Source organism: Patagioenas fasciata, chromosome 10 (assembly GCF_037038585.1).
Source record: "Patagioenas fasciata isolate bPatFas1 chromosome 10, bPatFas1.hap1, whole genome shotgun sequence".
Taxonomy (NCBI): domain Eukaryota; kingdom Metazoa; phylum Chordata; class Aves; order Columbiformes; family Columbidae; genus Patagioenas; species Patagioenas fasciata.
The window spans coordinates 21,982,573-22,004,676 of record NC_092529.1 but is presented as its reverse complement, the minus strand read 5'-3'; the positions used below and the strand labels follow the sequence as shown (position 1 = coordinate 22,004,676).

General features: G+C 43.6%; 1 protein-coding gene across 2 annotated transcripts in view; it reads left to right on the top strand.

Moving 5' to 3' along the window:
• Positions 1 to 22,104, top strand: part of SYN2 (synapsin II) — a 177,505-nt gene that overhangs the window by 55,155 nt on the left and 100,246 nt on the right. For both annotated transcript variants that reach the window (XM_071813319.1, XM_065845751.2), the window contains exons 2-3: positions 15,611 to 15,668; positions 18,644 to 18,735. In XM_071813319.1, the coding sequence (XP_071669420.1) occupies positions 15,611 to 15,668; positions 18,644 to 18,735 (150 nt within the window). The remainder of the gene's footprint in view (positions 1 to 15,610; positions 15,669 to 18,643; positions 18,736 to 22,104) is intronic.

Here is a 22,104-nt window from a genome sequence, read left to right as displayed (position 1 = left end):
ATTTGGGATTTCATAATGCCAAGCTTTAGATGGTGTTAATCTACTGATAATTCAGAATTAGTCTTTAGCCTTCTTACCCCATGGCATTACAAAAAATCAGTGTTGTTATACTGCTCTTAGTCCAATGAAATCTACGGAGTTTTTCTTTTGCATAGTTTCCTTTGTCTCATACCACAATATTGGAATAACCGACTAGGCATTGAGAACCTGTATTAACTCAGGTGATAAAGATCTGAAGAGTGAGTGAGTCAGACTCCATGGGGAGTGTTGGGCTTTATTGGCTGAGCATAAATTTTACTCCAGTAAATGTTTTTCTGAAGTTTGGTTAATATAATTAAACTCTTATTGAAAGAAGGTGCTTGTTAAAAGCCATTACACCCATTTGCTATAGTGATCTGTAAAAAGTATATAGTGAATATAATATATGATACATCATATATATAAATAAAATAATTTATTGGAGTGAAGTTGATGTATTAAAAGGGGATTTAAATACACATAATACATTTTATATAAATATAAAATGTGTAAGAATTATATAGATTTCTTAATATGTATATATAAAATTAAAAGGACTTGCTAACAAGATGTAGCCCTATAGAACTGTGCTATTTATTTGAGGGACAAGGAGGATCCTGGAATGTGCCAGAGAACTGTTGTGTCTCTCTGGACTGCTCCTCTCTGGCACCTTTCTCATCTTCACCCGAGTCCACTTTTCCAGCACTGCCTCCCTTCTTCGCCCCTGTCTGTGGGAAGGGCTGATGCGCAGTCAGCAGAGCGCTGATCTGAGGGTCGTCGCTGTTGATACATTGGTACTTGCTTTCCAAACTCAGTCTTTCTCAGTTTACCGAAGCTTACCTCCTCCTGCATCCTTATCTCCACGGCACGATCAACGTCAGAGGCTTCCGCATTGCCTTTGTGTGGATGGCTCGACACGGTTTCACTGACCCCAGGCTGTGAATGTCATGAAAAATGTGAAGCCCAGGAAAAATGCAATTAAGCTTTGTACAGAAACCTATAAATTGTCATAGTGGGTTAAAATAAAAAAGCCTGTTTATTGAGCATCTTTTTGCTGTGCGTTCATTAGGAGGCTGAGCAGATGATGGGATGGTTGCTAACAGGTTTCACTGGGATAATTTTCCTTCTGTCATCTTGGTGATGGTTTGCAAAATACCACATAATTAGTGGTTCTTGACTCTGATACAATGCTTAGACTCTTCAAAAGAAAGCCAGGGTTTTATAGAGTCAGGAAAGGAATGGGACATGCTCTCTTTTTGCAAACCTCTCAACACACGTATGTATGTCTGCATATGTATACATATGGATATAGTGTATATATAGGCAGACACAGACTTACACCCACCACTTCAATTTTAGGGTAGACATCTGTTGTCGAAATAGCTAACTAAACATGAAACAGAAGCACCGCAAAGAAAGTTGAAACTGCATAAAACTATGGCAAAATTATGAGCACAGTTTTTCAATTCGATAAAATACTTTGCTGACCATAAAAGGAGGATGAAGGCAATAAATCCCCCAAACAACTTTAAATAAAACAACAGAAAGCAAATAGAACCTGGGAGAGGAAAGAAAACTGGAAAAGCAGTTGGCAGTGCCTGTCCTGCCATACTGCTCAGAAGCGTGACGTGGAGAGGGGGAGAGCATCGCTTGCAGTGACCAGGAAGAGAGCAGAAAGCATATAGGAAATGTTGGTTCCGTCTGTCTGTATTTCGCTTCATAAAAGCTGCCTCACTGGTACCTATGGAGTGAAGGGCTAAGAACAAGGACACAACTTCTGTATGAAGGAGCTGATTTTCTCATTAGGAGACTCTGCTCTTTTGTACCAGTGCCAGCAAATCACTCTAAAAGATCCTACAGCACTGCCCTGGGAAAAAGGAGATACCAGTTAAAGGAAGAATAGTCATATAATAGATTTTTCTCTTTCTTGATGGTTTTGTGAATTTCATGTCTTCTTTTTCAAGCTGTGACTATTAATATCAAGCTCTTCAGATAAGTTTTTGTCAATGAAAAGGACATGTCTCAGTGAGCGTGAAGATGAAAACAGACATTCCAGTGTCACAGAGGAAGCTCAACAGTTAATGAATGTAATGACGTTGCTGAGCCTGACTTGTGTCCCTGCTGTTCGGGAACGAGGTGGCACTGAGATGTCACTGGCGCTGAGCAGCGGTCCCGGCGCAGCAGCTGCTCGGGTGGCAGCCACGGCCGGCTCACGGCTGCTTTTCACCCCTTCAGAAACCAGCGGGGATCGCTGACTGGCCTGGTGCTGTGGGCACTCAACCTGCTCCGGAGCATCTTTTCTTAAATCAGGTTACAGCCTCTGGAATCAAGCAAGAACTTTAGCTATCCTTTCAAATTAATAAGCTTACATCTCCTTTGAATGGAATCGGGGGATTGGACTAGATGATCTTTGGAGGTCCCTTCCAGTCCCTGACATTCTGTGCATCAAAAGCATACAAAAACAGAAAGAAACATGTATATTACTTTACTTCATGTATATGTTTTTCTTCCAATTTAGGGATCTCTTAAAGAAATCTTGTGATTCTTGTTAGGCCTGTGACTCAGATTTTTATTATTTTTTTTAATTCTAAGTTTTTCACTCTAACAGATTTTGTCTTCCCACAGACAACCTCCCATCTGTTCAGGGTAATGGGTTTTCTGTCTGTACTCGGAAAGGAGCATATTGTGGGATCGGAGTGAGAAATTGTACCTCAAGAAATCACCAGTCCTTGGACTCTACTTCAACTTGGTTGCCAGGACTACTCCATCCTAGGCAAACAGGATAAAAATCCGAGCTCCTCTCACAGGCAGTCGAGAACTATAACCGGCCTACAGAGAGAAGAGAGAGCTGTGTGATACTGAAATACAAACCGTACAAACACTGAGATTGTTCAGGCTCTCAAGCCTTAAAGATGTGTGTGGGTGGGTGGGTGGGCCGAGGGAAAAGGGGTAAGAGTGCGAATCCAGGGGTGCGACAAAAAGCTGTAATAGCTTTTATAGAGGGATAGTATGAAAACAAGGACTCGGGAAGATCCAATTCAAGTGATGCACTTGGTATTGTCTCATGTTAGAACTGAGAATTAATCGAAGTATCATAATATTGTGGTTTTAAGTTAAGCTCTTGAAAGAACTACTGTCTTCATGCTGTCAAATCCCGAAAAAATGCTCCAAGTGTGTTGATTTGCACAGCTATCAAAACGATGAAGTGTTTTAATACTTGGCCACTAACTTTGAAAATTGTTTTTTTAAAAAGCAGTAATTGAGAAAGATTCAGATTTGGTATTTCTGTCGCTTCGTAAATCCTTGCCTTCCTTTCCTGGGCAGCTTCTCTTCCATCTCCAACTCGGGAGCAACGATGTGGAGGTCAGGAGATTCCATCCATGGGAGAGAAAGGGCAATTGTAAGTCCTACCATTAGCTGCTTGCTCAGCAGCAAAGTGCAAAATACAGCCCAAGCTGTGGCACGACTGTGGCAGTGTTTGCAAGGTGTTTTTCTAACTGGGAATTGTGTTTGAATGTACAATAATGACCTTCTACTTTCTTTCAACAAAATAACACTGCATTAGAAAGAGTTGTTCACCTCAATGTGCGCTTTTCTGAGCACATATTTTGGAAAGATGGTGTTCTGAACTGATTTTAGATTCACCGTCCTGCACACTACGAATGAACCGATAGTTAAGGGAAGATGGGGAGGGCCCAGCCATCAGCAGTGTCGGTTCCCTCTCTCTGTCCCTTCTGTTGCTGAAGGTTGTTGTCACGACGTGGACGTGCAGCCCCGGGGCCCGTCCTCGCTTTGGTGGGAATAAGGATTTAGTCTGTTACAAATGATGACAATCGGGTAGTTGTGCCGGGAGCCGGGCCACAGCGGCACAGGGGTCAGTCCAGGACGGGACCGCAGTCACAGGTCTCAAGCCGCAGGTGCAGCCCACCCTGCTCCCTTCTCCCACCCGTGGCACAGCTTTATGCCTGAGGTTTTCTGTGCTGGGAGAAAGAAAACTTCGGGGATCCGATATGGCTGTTATTCTTTTTAGTAAATAAGTATGCCTTGATATTAATTTTTTTTAATTTTTCAGTCTCTCAAACTGAGGTGAAATGTAAAAGCAAAAGTCAGTGGGGGCTTTTGGCTGTTGCCAGCACTTCACCCATTTGTGAAAAGCTGCACCGTAGCTCTGCTTGTGATAAGTTCACTTGCTTTATTTTAATCTAAGATACAACTGAGAAAATGCTTCAGCTGTTTCTTCTGCCTCAGAAGTTTTGCAGCAGCGGAGTTACAATGCGCAGCAGGTAGCAGTGCTGAATAGATGGAAATTACTGCTCAAATTACCTGTAGTTTCTCCAACTTTATGTACAAAGATTAATACTTCAGTTTAAAATTAAACCGGCGTTACTTTTGAAATAACGCTTTTTGACTGACAAGTTGGTGAGTGCCGAACCTCCCTGGGCTTTGCCCCGTGCAGTTTGGTTTCGGAGGGTGGTGCCGAGCACCGCCGGCAGGTGGCGCTGGAGCTGCGGCCGGACCGGCACTCGCGGCACTGGCGGGCCGGGGCACCCGTCCGTGGTCACTGCCGCCGCTCAGCGCGTGTTACGGCAGCACGGGATGCAAATTGAGATCCACTAATCAGAAATCTTTAAAAAAAACCAGTATGTAAGATTCTGTCTGCAAGTGAATTTCTTTTGAGTTCACTGCTGGGCGATGGCACATGGCGAGCAGTTCATGGCAGTGCAGAAACTCACAGAATCACACAGAACCCCAGGATGTCAGGGGTTGAAGGGACCTGGAAAGCTCATCCAGTGCAATCCCCCCATGGAGCAGGAACAACCAGCTGAGGTTCCACAGGAAGGTGTCCAGGCGGGTCTCAGGAGCTTAAAATGAAGTTACTGAGCATAATGCTTCTCAGGCTTATCGCTGATTGCTATAGGAAATAGATGTTTTTACAGAAAATAAAGTTATAAAAGCAACTGAGGATAAGAATGAAGTGGCATACACTAGAAAATACGGACTGCAAAAGTCGTCAGAAATATTTTGCTGTTTTGCTTTAAAAAAAATCAATAGCCATGTCTGCAAGCCCTGGTGAATTTTCTTTTGATTGTGCTGCTAGGAGTTTATGGATTACTTGCTCGTTTTGTTTTGTGCTGTCTGTTGTGGTTTTGGTCCCCCTGGTCCCTCCCCTGCCTCCAGTTCACAAATGAAAGCCAGAAGGATTTAGAAGAAGCTGGCGGTTTGCCACTGTGTGGGAGCTGGGTTGGAAAGTTGTCTCAAAGCGCTCGCTGATAGAACTGCAGACTAATTTGTGTTGATGCAGTAGCAAACTCGGATGAGTGCAGCAGCCTTTCTTTCTGAAGCAAGTCAGACTTGCGGTGTGGATATCCTGGGTCTCTGATTCGAAAGGTTTTCATCACATCCTCAAGTTTTGTCCCAACAGGCCTCAGTGTAGAATAATCAAGCAAATATTCTTATTCTGAATGGTGTTATTTGTTCGTGTTTTGTTTACTCACTGGGATGATCATCCTTGCCCAGAATAATAAATTCACTAGCAAAAATATTTCCCAGTAATGAGCTGCAGATTTGGGATCTTACATAACAAGGGCTTGCAGATGCCTGCTGGTTCGGCCGTTGCCAGATGGCAGTGTCTTCATGGGAAAAGCTGTCCCGTCCTTTTCTCTAACGCGTCCCATCCAGATGAACCGGTGCCATGGGCCAGTGGCTGCCCGAGCACCGGCGCTGGAGAGGTGACTGGCAGCACAACTGAGCCACCAAAACGCACGGGTGTAGCCCACAAAATGATGTGGGGCTGGATCCAGTTCATGTCTTGGCCATCCCTGACTAATGTGCTGGGTGTCACCACAGAAATTTGAAGCAATCTTTCCATGGTGCAGCTCTGAGAGAGGAGATCTACTCGAATCTCTGAGATTTTGGAACAGCCTTTGCTATTGCGTGCAAAGGAGAACAGGTCCTGTTCTCACCCCTATAGGCACTGGGGGAATTAATCCCAGAAATGTGAATCATTCCGTTATGAAACTACTACAACTATTGCTACGCATGTGTCAAAAGGGAGTGCTTGTTTGCATCGTAGTTGTTCCACGTCTGTTACGCTGCCATTTTGGGCAGTAAATCTCGTCTTTGACAGCACTGAGTTGTGCGTGCAGCAGACAGGGCAGCACTGAGCTGGAGGGGACGAGATGCTGGCTGCAGTTCTGCGCTGGGCTGCATCAGAGCCCCCGCTGCGAGGGGCAGCTCCCTGGCGGGGTCGCCCCGGTCGCAGAGCCGAGTGGGACCCAGTGCAGGACGGGCCTTGCGTGGCGCAGCCGGTGCAGCGGCGCAGCAAACACCCGGGACAGCCGGACCTGTCTGGTTCCGGTGTTCATGAAGCATTAAAAATTCAGATCACTTCTGTTTTACCAATAATGAGAAGGGTGTGGGTGATTGTGGGATTTTAAATTATTGTAATGCCCAGTTTGATGAAAATGAATGTATAACTTCTGGAGGAGTTGTTTTGTGTTGGCTTTTGTTGTTCTTCTTGTTGTTTTTAAAATTCAGCTCCTCATTAGATGCACTATAGGCAAATGAAGTGTTTGCACAGCTGCCTACAATAATCCAGGCCTGCCAGATGCTGCTTTCATGAGTTCTTGTCCTGTTTCCTGGTTGTGATGCTCATCTCCAATGGCTTCGCCCCTCAGCTGGGGAGCGGATGGGTAGAGCTTCCCCTCTACTCCGTTGGTTGTGCTGCCAGTTGACTGTGGGAAAAAAATATCATTCACTGACTGCAGCAGTACCAGAAAATTCTGTTATTCTCTCAGCCATAGGGGGAAGCTGAAAATCCTCAGTCACACAGACTCTTAGTTATTTGGCTTTTTAGAGAATATTAAACTCAATAAACCAAGCATAGATATTTGAAGTACAGACAATATATGTGATTATACTTCTAAGTATAATACTAACATACAGTTCAGTTTTATAACGTACTTGGGAAGCTTAATTTTGAACAGAAGAGACTGCAGTCCTTTCAGTGAAAGGGTTAGAGTATTGCTAAAACATATTCCTTGCTGTATTTTCAGAGCCGCACCCCCATTCATTCATGTTTTGCAGGAGTTGCTAGACAAGTACTGTATTTTCAGGTCCTTGCTAATGCAGTATCCTGTTTGAGAATAGTTCTAGTAGTGATTTGTTGGGGTGAAAGTACCAATATGTCTGAAAGCCTGCCCAGAGAAGGAGTACATGGAGCACCCTGGCAGTGGCTGAGTGGGGATCTGCACCGTTCCGTGTGTTTCCCTGCAGAACACGGCGTGAAATGTGGTTTGAAAGAAAAAAAGTGATACTGGCAAAAGAATTTTCTGGGGTTTTTTTGCTATCAGTTTGTACTGAGAATTATCAGTATAATGTGTTCCTGATGGCTGTTGTAACTGGAGTATCCTGAAGCAATTGTTGTTTTGTGGCAGCGTTCTAGACGTTCCTCTGAAGATAATGAGTAGATAAAGTGCATGTTTCTGAAGCTCGGTTTTCCGTAATAACAGATAAATTAATTTTTTTGTTCTGCTGAGCACAGTGCATGAAATCCTCCTGTCCTTGGGGGGGGAGCTGAGGTACCACCCGGCTTCCCCATACCCTGAGATCCGATGCAGAGTCAGGGGAGACGGTCGTGAAGCCAAGGGCAGCTGTGTATGTGCATGCGCGGTGTGAGGGAGGAAAAACAACCCTTAATATTGATTGGTTCACTGTAGAATAGGAAAGGAGTATAGAAAGCATTAGCAATTGCTGTTCATTTAATCCGTGTTGATGTGATTCATTTCCCCGCTGGGTTTTTGCTAACCCTGTGTTAAATACATAGAGTCTGTACTGTTGCTGTTGAGATGCTTTTTCCAGTAGATCTAAACGCATGTCCCGGTTGGGTTGGTGGGCACGCCGTGCAGGTGGGCTGTCGTTCGGTGCACGCACACACACACACACACCAGATTTGATGGTAGTGAAGCGTTTCCCCTGTTCTCAGCCAGCTCTGGTGTGCAAGGGCTGCCCGGCCCCGCTTGGCTTTCCAAGGGGTTTATACCAGTGCGGCTGCCCTAGAGCTACTAAAGCCAGAAAGATGACCACGAGCCTGAATGTAGCTGGGATTGGAAACGATTTTTTAGGCAATCTGATATACATTTCTTCCTACAGAAGAGGGCAGCAAACGCCATATACTCTGGTTACTGCAAGTTAAGGAGAGCTATGAACACCAGGTTGTCTGATTGGTGTGCTCAGAGAAACAGGGCAGCACATGACTGTCTTAAGCCTAAACCTTAGTTTCACTTGCACAAAACCAAAAATTGAAATATCAAAGACTGCTTTACGCTGATTGTTTGGGATCCTGATTCCAATGTGAGCTCTAGCGTTCTGTAACATGTGCTGGTGATGGAACTGCAGGAGACCCCGGATCTGTGCGATGGAGGTGAAGGGATCTCTGAGCCAAAGATCAGCGCAGTCTTTTTCTCCTTGTCATTTAAATATCTCCTTCAGTATTGGTGGGGCCACACAAGTGTTGCTGTGGGGTGGTGAAATGCCTGTGGGGGGCCAGCTGGGAAAAAATACTCGGGCTTTGCTGTACCATCACTGCCATTCTCCACAAAGGCCACTCTTCTGATTGAGAGTGGTTTTGTGTGTGCGTATATGTTAACATATATACATGTTTCTGTCTTCAGTAAGATGTTTTGGCACTTGTGGCAATCCTTCTTTCTCCCATTAATCCATTTTTCCCCTGGGCCTTGTCCCTGTGTGGGCTGCAGGTTTAATGTTTGATATGAAGACTGGAGTGATGTGCTGAACCTGGTTGAACTGCAGGCTGGGGCTGCCCGGCTGTGCAGTCTGCAGCTCCCTCTGCAAAATGGGGGTTCCGCATGCGGCCCCTCTTCCTGAGCTCACGTGGGCCCGTTTGTTCAGCATCCCAGCCGCGGGACAGGCACAGAGGGCACTAGCTGGAGAGGGTTTTAAGATACAGTTTCTGTATCAAGTCCTCAAAGGTGAAAACGCAATGTGATAGCCCAGCATGTGGTATGTGAGCATCACCTTGTAGTGCCCCCAGACATAAATGATTCACGTTTTCTCACCTCACAGAGTCACACACCTTGCTTAGAGGCATTCAAAGCACCTCTGAGAATTGAGTATAAATGAAAAAATTAAAAGGCAGATAAATTCTGTCGAAGAGTTTCTCAATAATGTGGGTTCTGTTTCAAAGATTCACTTCATGCTGGTTTTTATGATGTTTCATGTGTTGTTAGAAATCACCTTCTGTTAGTGTAAAGTCTTTTAGACTCACTTGAGTTTTTTTAGCTCAATAGAAAAGAAAGTAAACTAAAATATTCTAGATAGTTTGGTTCTTTGTGTCATAGATCAGTCACCAGGGGCTGCGTTGTGTGGCAGTTTTGCCACTTCTTCAAGATCAGTTAGAGTGCCTCCCTTTCTGAATAGCTGAGTTGCTCATGAACACTGTGTAGTACTTGATCTGCATTGTCAGCAGAGTGAGAAGCTGGAAAAATGGACTTCGTAGTTGGTAGGGAGACTTGGAAATGACAAATTTAACTTTGTTACTTTAGCCTGCAATATTATTACATTGGCTATAGCAGACAAGATTAAGAACTGAGAGCAGCTTCTGCAGAATATTCAGTTTGAGCCTGGGAGCACTAGGAACCATTAAAACCTGCACTGGTGTTTAGAACAGCGATGTTTTGCAGCTTGGCTAGGGGTGTTTCCTGTACAAAACTTGGGACTTTCTGTTCATCTCATGAGTACAAAATATTTTTATGAACCTTACCATGGGAAAGTGTAGTAGTCATTCGAATGAGTCAGATTTGGAAAAGGTTATAATGTGTTGCATCACATATGAGGTCTTCTAGTGAGGAGGGAATTAACATTTAAAAATGCTTTCATTTGTCATCTAATTAAAAAAAAAAAAAGCCCCCAGAAATGACACGGTGACTGTAAATCCTGCGCAGAGCTAAGGGCTGATGGTAAATGTTACATAATGGGAGGTGTGGGGTTTTGAGACATTACCAAGGGCAGGGTCGTGTTTGCTCCTGACAGAGCTCTTGTTCCACCTGCAGCACAGGACACGAGATGCTGCTCCAAACGGCTCATGGGCCAGCGCCAGCGGGCGATTTCTCCTTGAGTCCATCTCCAGTGGAAACACCGCGTGTTCGGGCACAGAAACACATAGAACAACAACAACAACGGTTCTTGGGCTGGACGAGCTGTGCTGTGAGAGAATAAAATGGCTCTGTTTTGTTTAAATAATCAGACTAAAGGAGATAACATTCAGATGTATGCCAAGGGGACAGGATAATTTGACTTTTTAAAAAAAAAAGGCTAGTAAAAAATTAGGAGAGAAAAATTGGGATTGCATCAGAGATTGTGGAAGCCTCTGGAGATGCCACACATAAAGCTATTCTAAAAACAACCCCATGTTTCTAGCAAGGGGATATGCAGCACAGACAGGGAAATGGAGTAATTCTTGCTTAATAAACTTGCATTCTTTATTTCTAGATTGTTTATGCTCTTTTGATATGCTTTTAGAGGTGAATCTCTTTGGGCAACTTCTGTCTGCTCGGGAAAAGCCTCCACTGAAAACTCTTTACTCTCTGCTCTTCACAAAATCCCAGAATCCCAGAGTGTCAGGGATGGGAAGGGCCCTATAAAGCTCATCCAGTGCAATCCCCCCATGGAGCAGGAACACCCAGCTGAGGTTCCACAGGAAGGTGTCCAGGCGGGTTTGAATGTCTGCAGAGAAGGAGACTCCACAACCTCCCTGGGCAGCCTGGGCCAGGCTCTGCCACCCTCACCAGGAACAAGTTTCTTCTCAAATTTCAGTGGAACCTCCTGTGTTCCAGTTTGCACCCATTGCCCCTTGTCCTGTCACTGGTTGTCACCCAGAAGAGCCTGGCTCCATCCTCCTGACACTGCCCCTTTCCATATTGATCCCCAGGAATGAGTCCCCCCTCAGTCTCCTCTTGTCCAGCTCCAGAGCCCCAGCTCCCTCAGCCTTTCCTCACACGGGAGATGCTCCACTCCCTTCAGCATCTTGGTGGCTGCGCTGGACTCTCTCCAGCAGTTCCCTGTCCTTCTGGCACTGAGGGGCTCTTCCTGGGTTTGACCTGAGCAGTAAGGGATCTGAGAAGGGTTGGGTGTGGGACCCCGTGCTCCTGCCGGAACGGCTGCGTGCGGGAGCTCTGCTTTGGGCTTGTGTTTGACAAAGGGCTTTGCTCCGAGTTACACAAGTCGTGGAGGGAAATTCCCGCACCAGTGGTTCCTACAAACATTTTCTGCTGCCCTGTTAAGCTGTAGCTGCTCAGGTGCTTTCATGATCCTCAGTAAAACTGGGCAGATGAGCAAAGAAGAAATCCTGTTAGTTTGATGGAATTAACCGCGTGATCGGTTCCCACATGAGCCTGCTGGGATGACTCCATCGCCTGCTAATGAGCACTGGGACCACAGTGCTTGGGTTTGCTCCTGGCCATTCTCTTTCCATATGTTACGACTGACAAAACTGGTGTAGTAGCTGTAGAGCCAGTGGTTTCAGGTAGATACACTGTGAAGACTGAGACATTGTACCACTGCAAACAATATGATATCAAAAAAAAATGACCATGCTCTGCCATTTGGCACAGAATAAAATGTTCAGAAATCATTTCTATTGTGACCTTGATAGATTAAATAGACTAAAATGCAGTTGTTTATGTGTTACCTTATTGACAGACAGCTGGATTGTGACTTAGAATGGAGAACTCCATTAACTGCGTCCTGCCTGTCCTACTGGGGAAAGAGATGTGTTTAGGGAATGCGTCAAGTTTCAATTGGGGTTTCTGTGGGTTGTCAGGGCACGCGGTGAATAACTGGAAAGAGCAATCGGTGCATCCTTGCCATGACAGCGCTTCCATGGAACGGGGCATTTCATCAAACCGAGTGCCAAACAGCAGGACTCAGCCGGCCCGATACAAACGTGAGCTACGGAACCTGTTAGAAGGAAGCCGTGCTATTTCAGAGCTATCACGTGTGCTGCTGGTCAAATTGACAGGCTCCTGAAGTAGAGCTGATCATTAATCTAATGAAATCCAGCTCAACAGGGAGCACTGCTAGCACTGAAAGTCGTGTGCTTGGTATGTTCCGGCACTTATTTGATGGTGATGCTCTGCTTCTTCTAGGACAATTTCTGTATGAAGTAATAGCTTGAGAAAACATAACTGGTTTTTACGAGAGTAAAATACTGGTTGGGTCAAGTGCAAAAGCATAACTTTATAGTACAGAAGAAAAAAAGAGTGTTTTAAACCCAAATAGGTCTTTACATTTAAGAGTATCAAGTGCCTTGAGAGTCAGGTTTTAAATATTTTCTTCTTTTATAAGTCTCTTTTAATTTTCTTTCTTTTTTTTTTTTTCCTTTTTAAAATGGAATTAAATAATTAGTTATTTCTACCCGGGTTTAAACTTGAATGCAGGGCTTGCTTCCTCTTCTCCTTTTTCTCTTTGGCGGTGAGGCGGTGCGTGGAGCCTGGCTGCTTCTGGGGCCGTGGCCTCTCACAGTCTCACACGCACGTGGTGGTTCCACTGGAGGAGTCATTTGAGACTGCTCTGTGTGTACATATGTATATATGTACCTGATCGCACTTGAATGATGCTAGCTGTTTATAAATGTTGACGGTCTGCAGTTTGTGTGCTCTAGAGGGTGCTACCGTTCTAAATGATCAACAAACTTTTGCCCCGATGCAGGAGACAGGCGCTATAGTTATTTCTGAACGCACACTCTTGTTGTTGATCGGATCAGTGATGAGTTGCCAGCTCGCTGTTCAGACATAACCAGGAGTCGGTGTCCAAAGTGAGCGGAACGCTGGGCGCACGCCGCTGTTTGCACAGAACTCAGCGTGGCGGTGCCCGTGCCAGCTGTGGGCTGTGCGGGGCCGTGCAGGCCGGGCAGGGTCGCACCGGCCCGCCCGTGTGCCGCCGATAAGCCTTGCATTGCGCTGGTAAAGAATGCGAACCGAAGAAGTAAAAACCCGTCGTATGTTAGCAAAGCATTTTACTATTGATTTTGCTGCCAGTTGAAAGTAGCACCAGTTTTAATATTTTGTTCATTTATATGAAATGAAAGCACATTGGATTCACGGTAAGATACTGCAGAAACGTATGTAGCTGCTGTGAAGTTTGAGGGAAATATTTCAGGTCTTTTGTATATATTTGAAACATTTTTCATGATTACCACTTGATTCGTTGTCCTTGCCGAGGTTCAACAAGTAGTATGAGTTCATTTTGCGCTGTATATATGTATATGTATCTATGTATCTATGTATGTTCTATGGTTGTTGAATTTTAAATGTGCAAGATTTTTATCCAGAAAATGAATTGTGAAGCAAGAAATGCGCAAATATTTCACATATTTTGAAGAGATTGTGACTCTAAGAGGTCACGCTAATGGCTCCAGTGGGCGGCATTCACATTAGTAGTGTTTCCCTTTGGGAACTTCCCTCCCGCAACAGCTCTGCTCACACCCTTCACATGCAATGTATGCATGGAATAGATGTTTCTGTGGTAGGATTGCACATTTCTTATATTGCGAATAGGAAGTAATTCAAGCAGGACATGTCTGTATTTCCTAAGTATAGTAAATAAAATGAACACTAGGTGCTATTGCACAGCAAACGCGATATCGAGACAAATTCCTGCAGTTTGTGGCTCAACATTTGGAGAATATTATTGAATATTAGACATTTTTATAGAAGTTGTCTGCTAAAGCTGCTTTGCTATTAAGTCCCTTTCAATGTTTAAATGTCACATTTGTTTTCAAGCCCCAGATTGCTTAACTTCAGTGCTTACTATTGCTGTTTATTTTCAAAGCTGAAGTCATTTGTTGAAATCTGAGTCGTGCCAGAGTTCAGTTGTTTAAAGGTTGCCTCATCTAAATGTTGTTGGAGTAGGAAGACTGAATTTAAAGGAAGAGCTTCTCACCAATCAATAATTAACTAATGTTTTGAGCACATTCCAATACATGCAATGGACTTGGCACTCATGGGGATCGAAACTGGAGTTTTAAATGTTTTTTTCAGTGGTAAATCATAGCTTTTCCGCTAGGGCGTTGCAGTTGTGTGTTGTTGTGAGCTGGTTGCTGTTGGCAGGCAGATGTGCCGGTGTCTCTGGACACGACCCCTTGCCCTCTGCTCTGCTTTTGGGAACTTGTCCCAGGGCGATACCCTTGTCCCTGGTTCTCCTGCACGGTCGGGTTAACCTGCTCCTGCTGGTGCTTCGGTACCAACAGCCTGGTCGTAAGTTGAGCCACGTCCAGACATCTTCAAAGTTGTCAAGAGGTAATTTTCTTATTCCCCATATGGAATTTCAAACGAGTTTGGAAAGAAAAAGAAATGATGAATAATAGTGATACAGTGTGTTTAACTTCTACTTTTTTATTGGCAAAGATATCTGATAACTTTATGTGAGTATGCACCTCCTATAATAAAGCCATGGGTTTCAAACTTCACATTTCATATGTATCTATTACAAGAAAACAGCATAAACCAGTAATGGAAACGCTTTCTTCATTGTTATCTTCTTACCAATTGCGTATTTGTACAGAACTAATTGTTAGGCAATGTTTTCATATGTCATTTCAGTATAAACTCTTTCTTTGCTTTCTACCATCCATTCCAAATCACACCTAAGATATCTGTCAGGAATGTGTTGCCAGAGGCAGTGTTTGCCATTTATTGTGAGGAAGTTTGGTTCATCCACCATTGAAACCAGGGTGACACTCTCCTGGAGCTCAGTGGGAAAAGGCTTTTCCAAAAGCAGTAATGAATTGTTTGATGTGCAGCATACATCTCTTTCACCGACGAGGTCGTTCCCAAGAGCTGTTACGGTTTTTCAGCTCTGTTGACTCCAGAGCAGGTACAGGCTGCCCAAGGCACAGCTGGCGGGCCCTGCAGAGCCTCTGCTTGGCAGGCCTGGGGTCAGCGAGTTCGCTGCCGTTGTATCACAGCAGTCCTGATGCACAGTAATTCCTCATCAGCTCTCCTGCAGATTAATTGCAGTGTCTCAGCTTATAGTCTAGAGAAAGCAAAACTGATCAGTACATCAGGCACCCACAGATTTCGTGACGGCAGTCTCCGCTACCCCTGATGTGTTCCTGCGAAACAACAGAAAGTTTCTAAGCACAGTGTTTCCAATAAACCGGTTTTTCCAACTAAGCTCTGTGGACAAAGATTAACATGAATGGTCGTTAGGATGTTGTTCGCATTGACATGAATTTCTGCTGGCATTGTTGACCTTACTGAAAGCAGGATTGCATATTTTTAGTGGTACTTGTTTTTAAATTGATAACCAGTTGTGAAATACGTATTTCAGTATATTTTAATATACATTTTAATGTTGAAAATCACATTATTTATGCCTTTTATCACAAAACACTGTGTGACGGGATGTTAATGATACAAGGATGTCAAAGAAAGGACAACTGTTTATGTGTACTGGTAGATTCAGTAAGTATGTATGTGTATTTTCAAGACACTAAAGGCCATACAGGAAGCTTTTATGTAGCTACTGGTTACAGACACAGATATTCTTGATTTTCTCTCTCTTTTTCCTGCAGGGCCAAGGCTTTTCGTGGAAAAAAGGTCCATGGAGAATATGACATAAAGGTTGAACAGGTAACTAAATGACTGAACATTATTTTGATGTTTCTGTATTCATATGAATACACATATGTATACAAATACGTCCCTGGCGGTATTTAAAAGACGTGTAGTCATGACACCTGGGGACGTGGTTTAGTGGTGAACTTTGCAGTGCCAGGTTGGCGGTTGGACTCGATGATCTTAAGGGTCTTTTCCAACCGAAATTATTCTATATCCATGCATGTATAGATAGCTGAGATGTCCTTTGGACTTAAAAAAACCCTCACAATTTAAGTAGAACACTCAAATATTTAATTGTTTCATTCTACCATAGCTCTTTTTAGAGGATTCTGACTGTAATTTGCACAACATTCAAAAAATGCAGTTTTCAAAATGTGTGCTGTGAATTTCCCAGATACTCCACGAGTTCCATGTTGCCTTTCTGTATCACTATCCCTTCGCTTACGAACACACGTCCACTGCTCGCACTGCTAGCATGTGTGTTGTTTTTGAAAAGGCACCAAATAAATATGGAGATGTAATTCAGGGTGCATTAGAATTGTGGCTATTTTATTTGTGCTAGATTTCTGAAACAAGAGGGGTAAATAAGTATTTTCACTGCCTTTCAATCTGCAGTTATATGAATCAATGCTACTGTAAGAGGCTTTAGTACTTAAACTGAATTGTGTTGTCACTGGAATTCCGAAGAGCGAGGGAAGATTATCACAAGCTGTGTGGGTTCAACCTGTCTAAATCCACTGAACAGTACAGCATCCAGCTCTGTGGATTCTTTACCCATTGAATATCTGCTGATGTTCTTGGCTTGAAAACAGGACAGGCTGTGCCAGGGCTCTTCAGGAGGATTAAGGGACAGATGGGAAAAAGAATCAGAGCTCTTTTGTCCCAAATCCACCTAGACCAGCCCGGTGGACATTGTGCACGCTGTCTCTTTAATATTAACAAAAGCTCTGTGTAAGTGTAGAATTTCCATCATATGGTCTTGTAGAACCAGAACCACCTTTAATAAGATCTCAATAAGAGACTGAAAGTTTCTGACCCCTACTAATCACTTTGTAACAGGTCAGCACTCTGACAATTGTATGCAGTTATTAACAACTACTTCAGTGTCCTTTTGCTAATCCCAGAGTGTCAGGGGTTGAAGGGCCCTGTAAAGCTCATCCAGTGCAATCCCCCCATGGAGCAGGAACACCCAGCTGAGGTTCCACAGGAAGGTGTCCAGGCGGGTTTGAATGTCTGCAGAGAAGGAGACTCCACAGCCTCCCTGGGCAGCCTGGGCCAGGCTCTGACACCCTCACCAGGAACAAGTTTCTTCTCAAATTTCAGTGGAACCTCCTGTGTTCCAGTTTGCACCCATTGCCCCTTGTCCTGTCACTGGTTGTCACCCAGAAGAGCCTGGCTCCATCCTCCTGACACTGCCCCTTTCCATATTGATCCCCAGGAATGAGTCCCCCCTCAGTCTCCTCTTCTCCAGCTCCAGAGCCCCAGCTCCCTCAGCCTTTCCTCACACGGGAGATGCTCCACTCCCTTCAGCATCTTGGTGGCTGCGCTGGACTCTCTCCAGCAGTTCCCTGTCCTTCTGGAGCTGAGGGGCCACAACTGGACACAATATTCCAGGTGTGGTCTCCCCAGGGCAGAGCAGAGGGGCAGGAGAACCTCTCTGACCTACTGACCACCCCCTTCTAACCCACCCCAGGTACCATTGGCCTTCCTGGCCACAAGGGCACTAATACCAGAGAGCATTATTATATTTTTTTACTACTTAGAGAAAATTATCTATAGCACAGAAAATTTTGTGTTATGTGCTAAGTTTTTAAAGTACATAATCCATGTTATGAATCCTTGTCATTGTTTAGTATGATTTATTAATTTGAGAGCTCAGTTGTCAATCTCAGATTAAATAGATTTTAAATGATTCTTTAACATTGTTGGCACTTATACAAATATTTTGATCTCTCACCATTTGCTGGTTTTTACAATAATCTTACAACTGCCCGTTGCGTTCAGAACATCCCAACACTGATCCAAGAAGTATATAAGTGTGTGGGATTTAATGGGGAGACGTGGGTGCTGGGTGTCAAGCACTTGGTTTGGCTCTCGAGGTGCTCGGTGCTGGGGGCCGCACTCGCTCAGCTGCACGCGGAATTCTGAGCGCCTCACCCAGGTTTCCCTTGGGAGCACTTCCAGTGGGGCCATTTTTCAAGAGGATTCTGACACGCTCTGTTCTGTATGAGTGTTGGCGACAGCAAAGGCACTTTGATTTATCCACTAGAAGACAGCTGGCTGCATTTCAATTATTCTGCTGTGTAATGTTATTGTAAAGTGCCTTGAGAGTTGAAGCTGATGAAAGACTGTGGATAAATAAAAAACATCCTGTCCTTTCCTTTCAGATAACTGTAGATTCAGAGTATGGAAGTGATTCCTTTTAAATTCCCCATTTCCAGTGTGAGAAGTTGCTTTGAAAAAGTTCTTTATTTGTGAATTTTGCGAGTCAGTTGTTTATTAGCACCAGATCATTTAAATAGAATAAATGCACATCAAGGAAGTGGAAAGGGGTAAAATATATGAAGAGACACTAAGTGCTATAGGAAGATATTTGATTTATCATAATTGTTTTAGCAGTGCTTTTGTACTGTTTTCTTCAAAACTCCATGTCAATGTTTGTTGAAGCTCTGTTATTCTATGTGATAGCTCCATAAAAATCAAAGATACAATATCCGCACTTCCACGCAGACAGGAACAAGGAAATACACTTTTTACTGCCCCACAGTTCTTTTTCATGAAGTCTTTATTTTGCTTTCTCTGTATTAGAATTTATTCAAGTGCAATGTGTCATACATGGCAAAGATTGTTGGATTAGTATCCTGTTAGTGCTCGTTTATTCCAAGTGGGTATTGTCAGCAGTTCAGATTCTCATACTCAAAAGGAGGGACTCAGGAATATCAAGGTTGAATAAAGCAGAGTGACTGATGTGAGTCTTCTTTTCGTAGGCAGAATTTTCAGAAATCAACTTGATAGCCCATGCTGATGGCAATTATGCAGTAGACATCCAGGTGTTTCGAAATGGCACTAAAGTTGTCAGGTAAGAAAAATGAAACGGAATAACAGCAAAAAGCAGTAAATGGTATCATGTATGCATGTAAAAGGTATGGAATGGTTTTTTGTGTATGTGCCGTAGGGGTGGTTGGCGTGGGGGTTGGAAAGGAGGGATCTGCCCCGTGCAGAAATCTGCTTGGGACGGGATGGAGATCTCTCCATGTTTTGGTCACATGAAAGGTGGATTTGAGTCAGGTGGGGATGAAGTCTGGTATAAAGAACATAAAGATGGGGAGTGCGGGTTATTGATTGGGGTCCGATCTTTGCTTCAGAAATAAAGACGGTCTTGGTGATTTTGTACACTCCAGACCTTTCCAGATGAGCGGTATTTGTATCCAGGGTTGAATATTTCCTGTAGAAACAGGCCAAGTCATAGCTGGAATTTCACTGGCTGTTTGAAAGATTTCCATTTAAAGGCCTGAGGTTTCCCAATAGGCTGTTTTGTCCAAAAAGGATTATTCCAATGGAAGTCAGGGGTTTATTTTCAGTGAGGACACCAACAGCCCTGTAAATATAAGAGGAGAAAACAGGGGTACATCTGGGCCAAGTAAAAGCTTAAGTAAGCATTAGCAAAATTGTTTCAGACAATCCTATGTTTTGTCTAATTCATGAGAATTACTCCTGTTTTGTGTAAGTTCGATGTAGCAGTTGCCTGGCTGAAGAGTTGCATGCAGGCAGGCAGATCAAACTGCTACTCTACTGGTTCTCTTCAGGCCCGAGTAAGGGCGCAGGGGGCTGGGCAGCATACAGCATCTTCATATTTTTGCACAGCATCTGTCTGGATAAAAGATTTGAACATTTCTACTCATTTATTAAAAAAATCAACAAAAAACTATTGGCAAGTGTAATTTATGCTTTAAAACTTGCAACTGTTTAATCTTCTGTATGTTCTAAAAACGCCGCATCTTAGTACAACAACCGCTTGTGCCAAATCCGCAAGATTATTTCGTTAGAAGAGTAAGAGATTTTTTTAAATCTTTTATTCTATTTTTTTAGGACTGAGGGTGTTTTTTTCCCAACAATGGCAGTTTTGGAGCCAGGAAATCATCACTGCTCCTTAGTGGCTTTTTTTGTAGAGAACTTTCCAAACAGAACAAAAATATAGAGGCCAAGTTAGCATGGAAACACATCAATACTGAATGTGACTTGGGAACCTCCAGAAAACAGCATCATATTTACAGTTTATGAGAAAGTTTGCTGATGTTAACAAACAGAGAACTCTTGTTATGTCGTCTGATAACTCTGATCATGAGATGACAAAGGATTTTATAACATTTTTGTGGGTAATTGATTGAACCCAGCAGCACGGGGCTGATGGATTTCCCCCAGTCTGTGTGAGGTGCCGTGTGTGTGTTCTGCGGTGAAAGGGTACGGACGCCGTGGGCCAGCAGGTCTCTGTCCCTGTGAGAACTTCTCCAGGTACAGAATACTTTTGAAAGAGAAAATGATTTTTCACTGATGTTCTGTATCTTCAGATAAGTGCTGGACTTCGTTGCTTTAAGCCTAGTTGGTTTGTGACATTTCTTGTCTCTTGTGTCCCTAAGGAATGCAGAGGTGGTGATGGATGCTACTTTACATGTTCAGCTGATAAGAAACTTCATTTGAAATCCAGCGTTAAACATGAGTCAGACAATAGGATGTGTGCATGTGCTTTTGTTTCTGTCTGTCTCAACTACCCAGAGGGTCGGGACAAACTGCTGGTCCCACTGGTATCCAAGTTCCTATTGATTGTGGGCTATGAGCATTTGACCAAGAAGGCCTGAATATTGAGGTGAAAAGTCTGTGTGTTGTTAATATGAGCTCCACAGTGACCTCGTGTCGTAGATTTATGAGCAAAATATTAGCGTAGCAGAGTGGAATGCTAACGCTGCCTTGGCTTAGCAGCGCTTTAAAAGTTACTGGGGTAGATCACAACTCTAATATGTGATTTCTAATAACGCTTAATCAACAACTGAATAACAAAATGATTTAAAACAATGGGATTTGTTACAGTTAAACCAGCAACTTGATTATGGATTTGATGATGTCAAGGGTCACACTGTACTCACAAAAGGGTTAAATCACACATATAGAGACACACACACAGGTATACGATTAGAAACTTACGTACACATCTATAAACACGTACATACATGCATTAATCCATGGATATTTGAATATATTCACACACTAACCTATAGCTTTGTAGATATGTACGTGGAATATGTGTGAAGGTCCGCCTATAGAATTTCCCTCTCGAGGTAAGTGAATCAGCCACTTCAATCCATCACCATTTGCCAATGGGCAATTCGTTGAAACTCGAGAACTGTGTCGCGGCCCCGGCTCTGCGGTGCCGTTCATCACGAGAGGCGCCCTGGCGTCTCTGCTCACCCTGCTCGTGCCTCAGTTTCCCCAACTCCACTGCACTTACACGGCGGGGAATGGTTCTCCCCAGGTCACACCTGCCCTTTGGTGGCTGCATTGCGGCCTCCACAATTAGCTAGGAAAATCTGAAATTTCAAGGACAAAATTTTGCTGCCTTAGTTTAGGAGGAAAAAACTGTGCAACAAGCACCTGCTTGTTTTGATTTTGTGAATGGAAATCAAACCATGAAAAACCACAGAGTCCCAGAATGTCAGGGGCTGGAAGGGACCTGGAAAGCTGATCCAGTCCAGTCCCCCCGCCGAAGCAGGAACACCCAGATGAGATAATGCTGAGATTTTTGGATCTTACAAACAATTAAGCCAGGATTAAAATTTTTCTCATGACCTTCTGTATACACAGTCATTCTGTCCAGCGGTGATTACAGACCTAGAACATATATATATATGTGTGTATATGTAAAAGTACATTCCCCAATTCCCCAATTGTTTCATTAAATCACTATTTTAAAGGACACTTTCTGTTCTTTACCTTTATTTAAGAACAGTGCTGTGTTTGCGATGAAGTGTGGACCCCGTAGTGCTGTTTTAAACAATAGAGGGGTCTCTTTCTTTCACTGAGTCTGCAGTTTTGATTAAGGCATCGTTAGTCCTCTAAGTGTTGCACTCCTGCTGTGCCAGGAGATGGAGTTGCCTTGTTTCGAACACGGGGCACACCAGCATGCAGCCTCGGTCACCAATTCTCAGAACAATGCTAGAAATAGTATTTTTGAAACATGTTAAAGGCAAGCGTTTACTTACAAGTTTTGGTCATTGGTCTACAGTGCCCTTTTAATGAGTCCTGGCAGTAAATCTGTATAATGTTGTTTTGCCGAGTCACGCGTTACATCGAAACCAACTTCAGAATCCAGCAAATATATGACTGCTGCATTCAGGCTCCAATCTCAGAACTGCTTAAGCAATTTGAACATGAATTTTAATGATTTTGGTTTGGT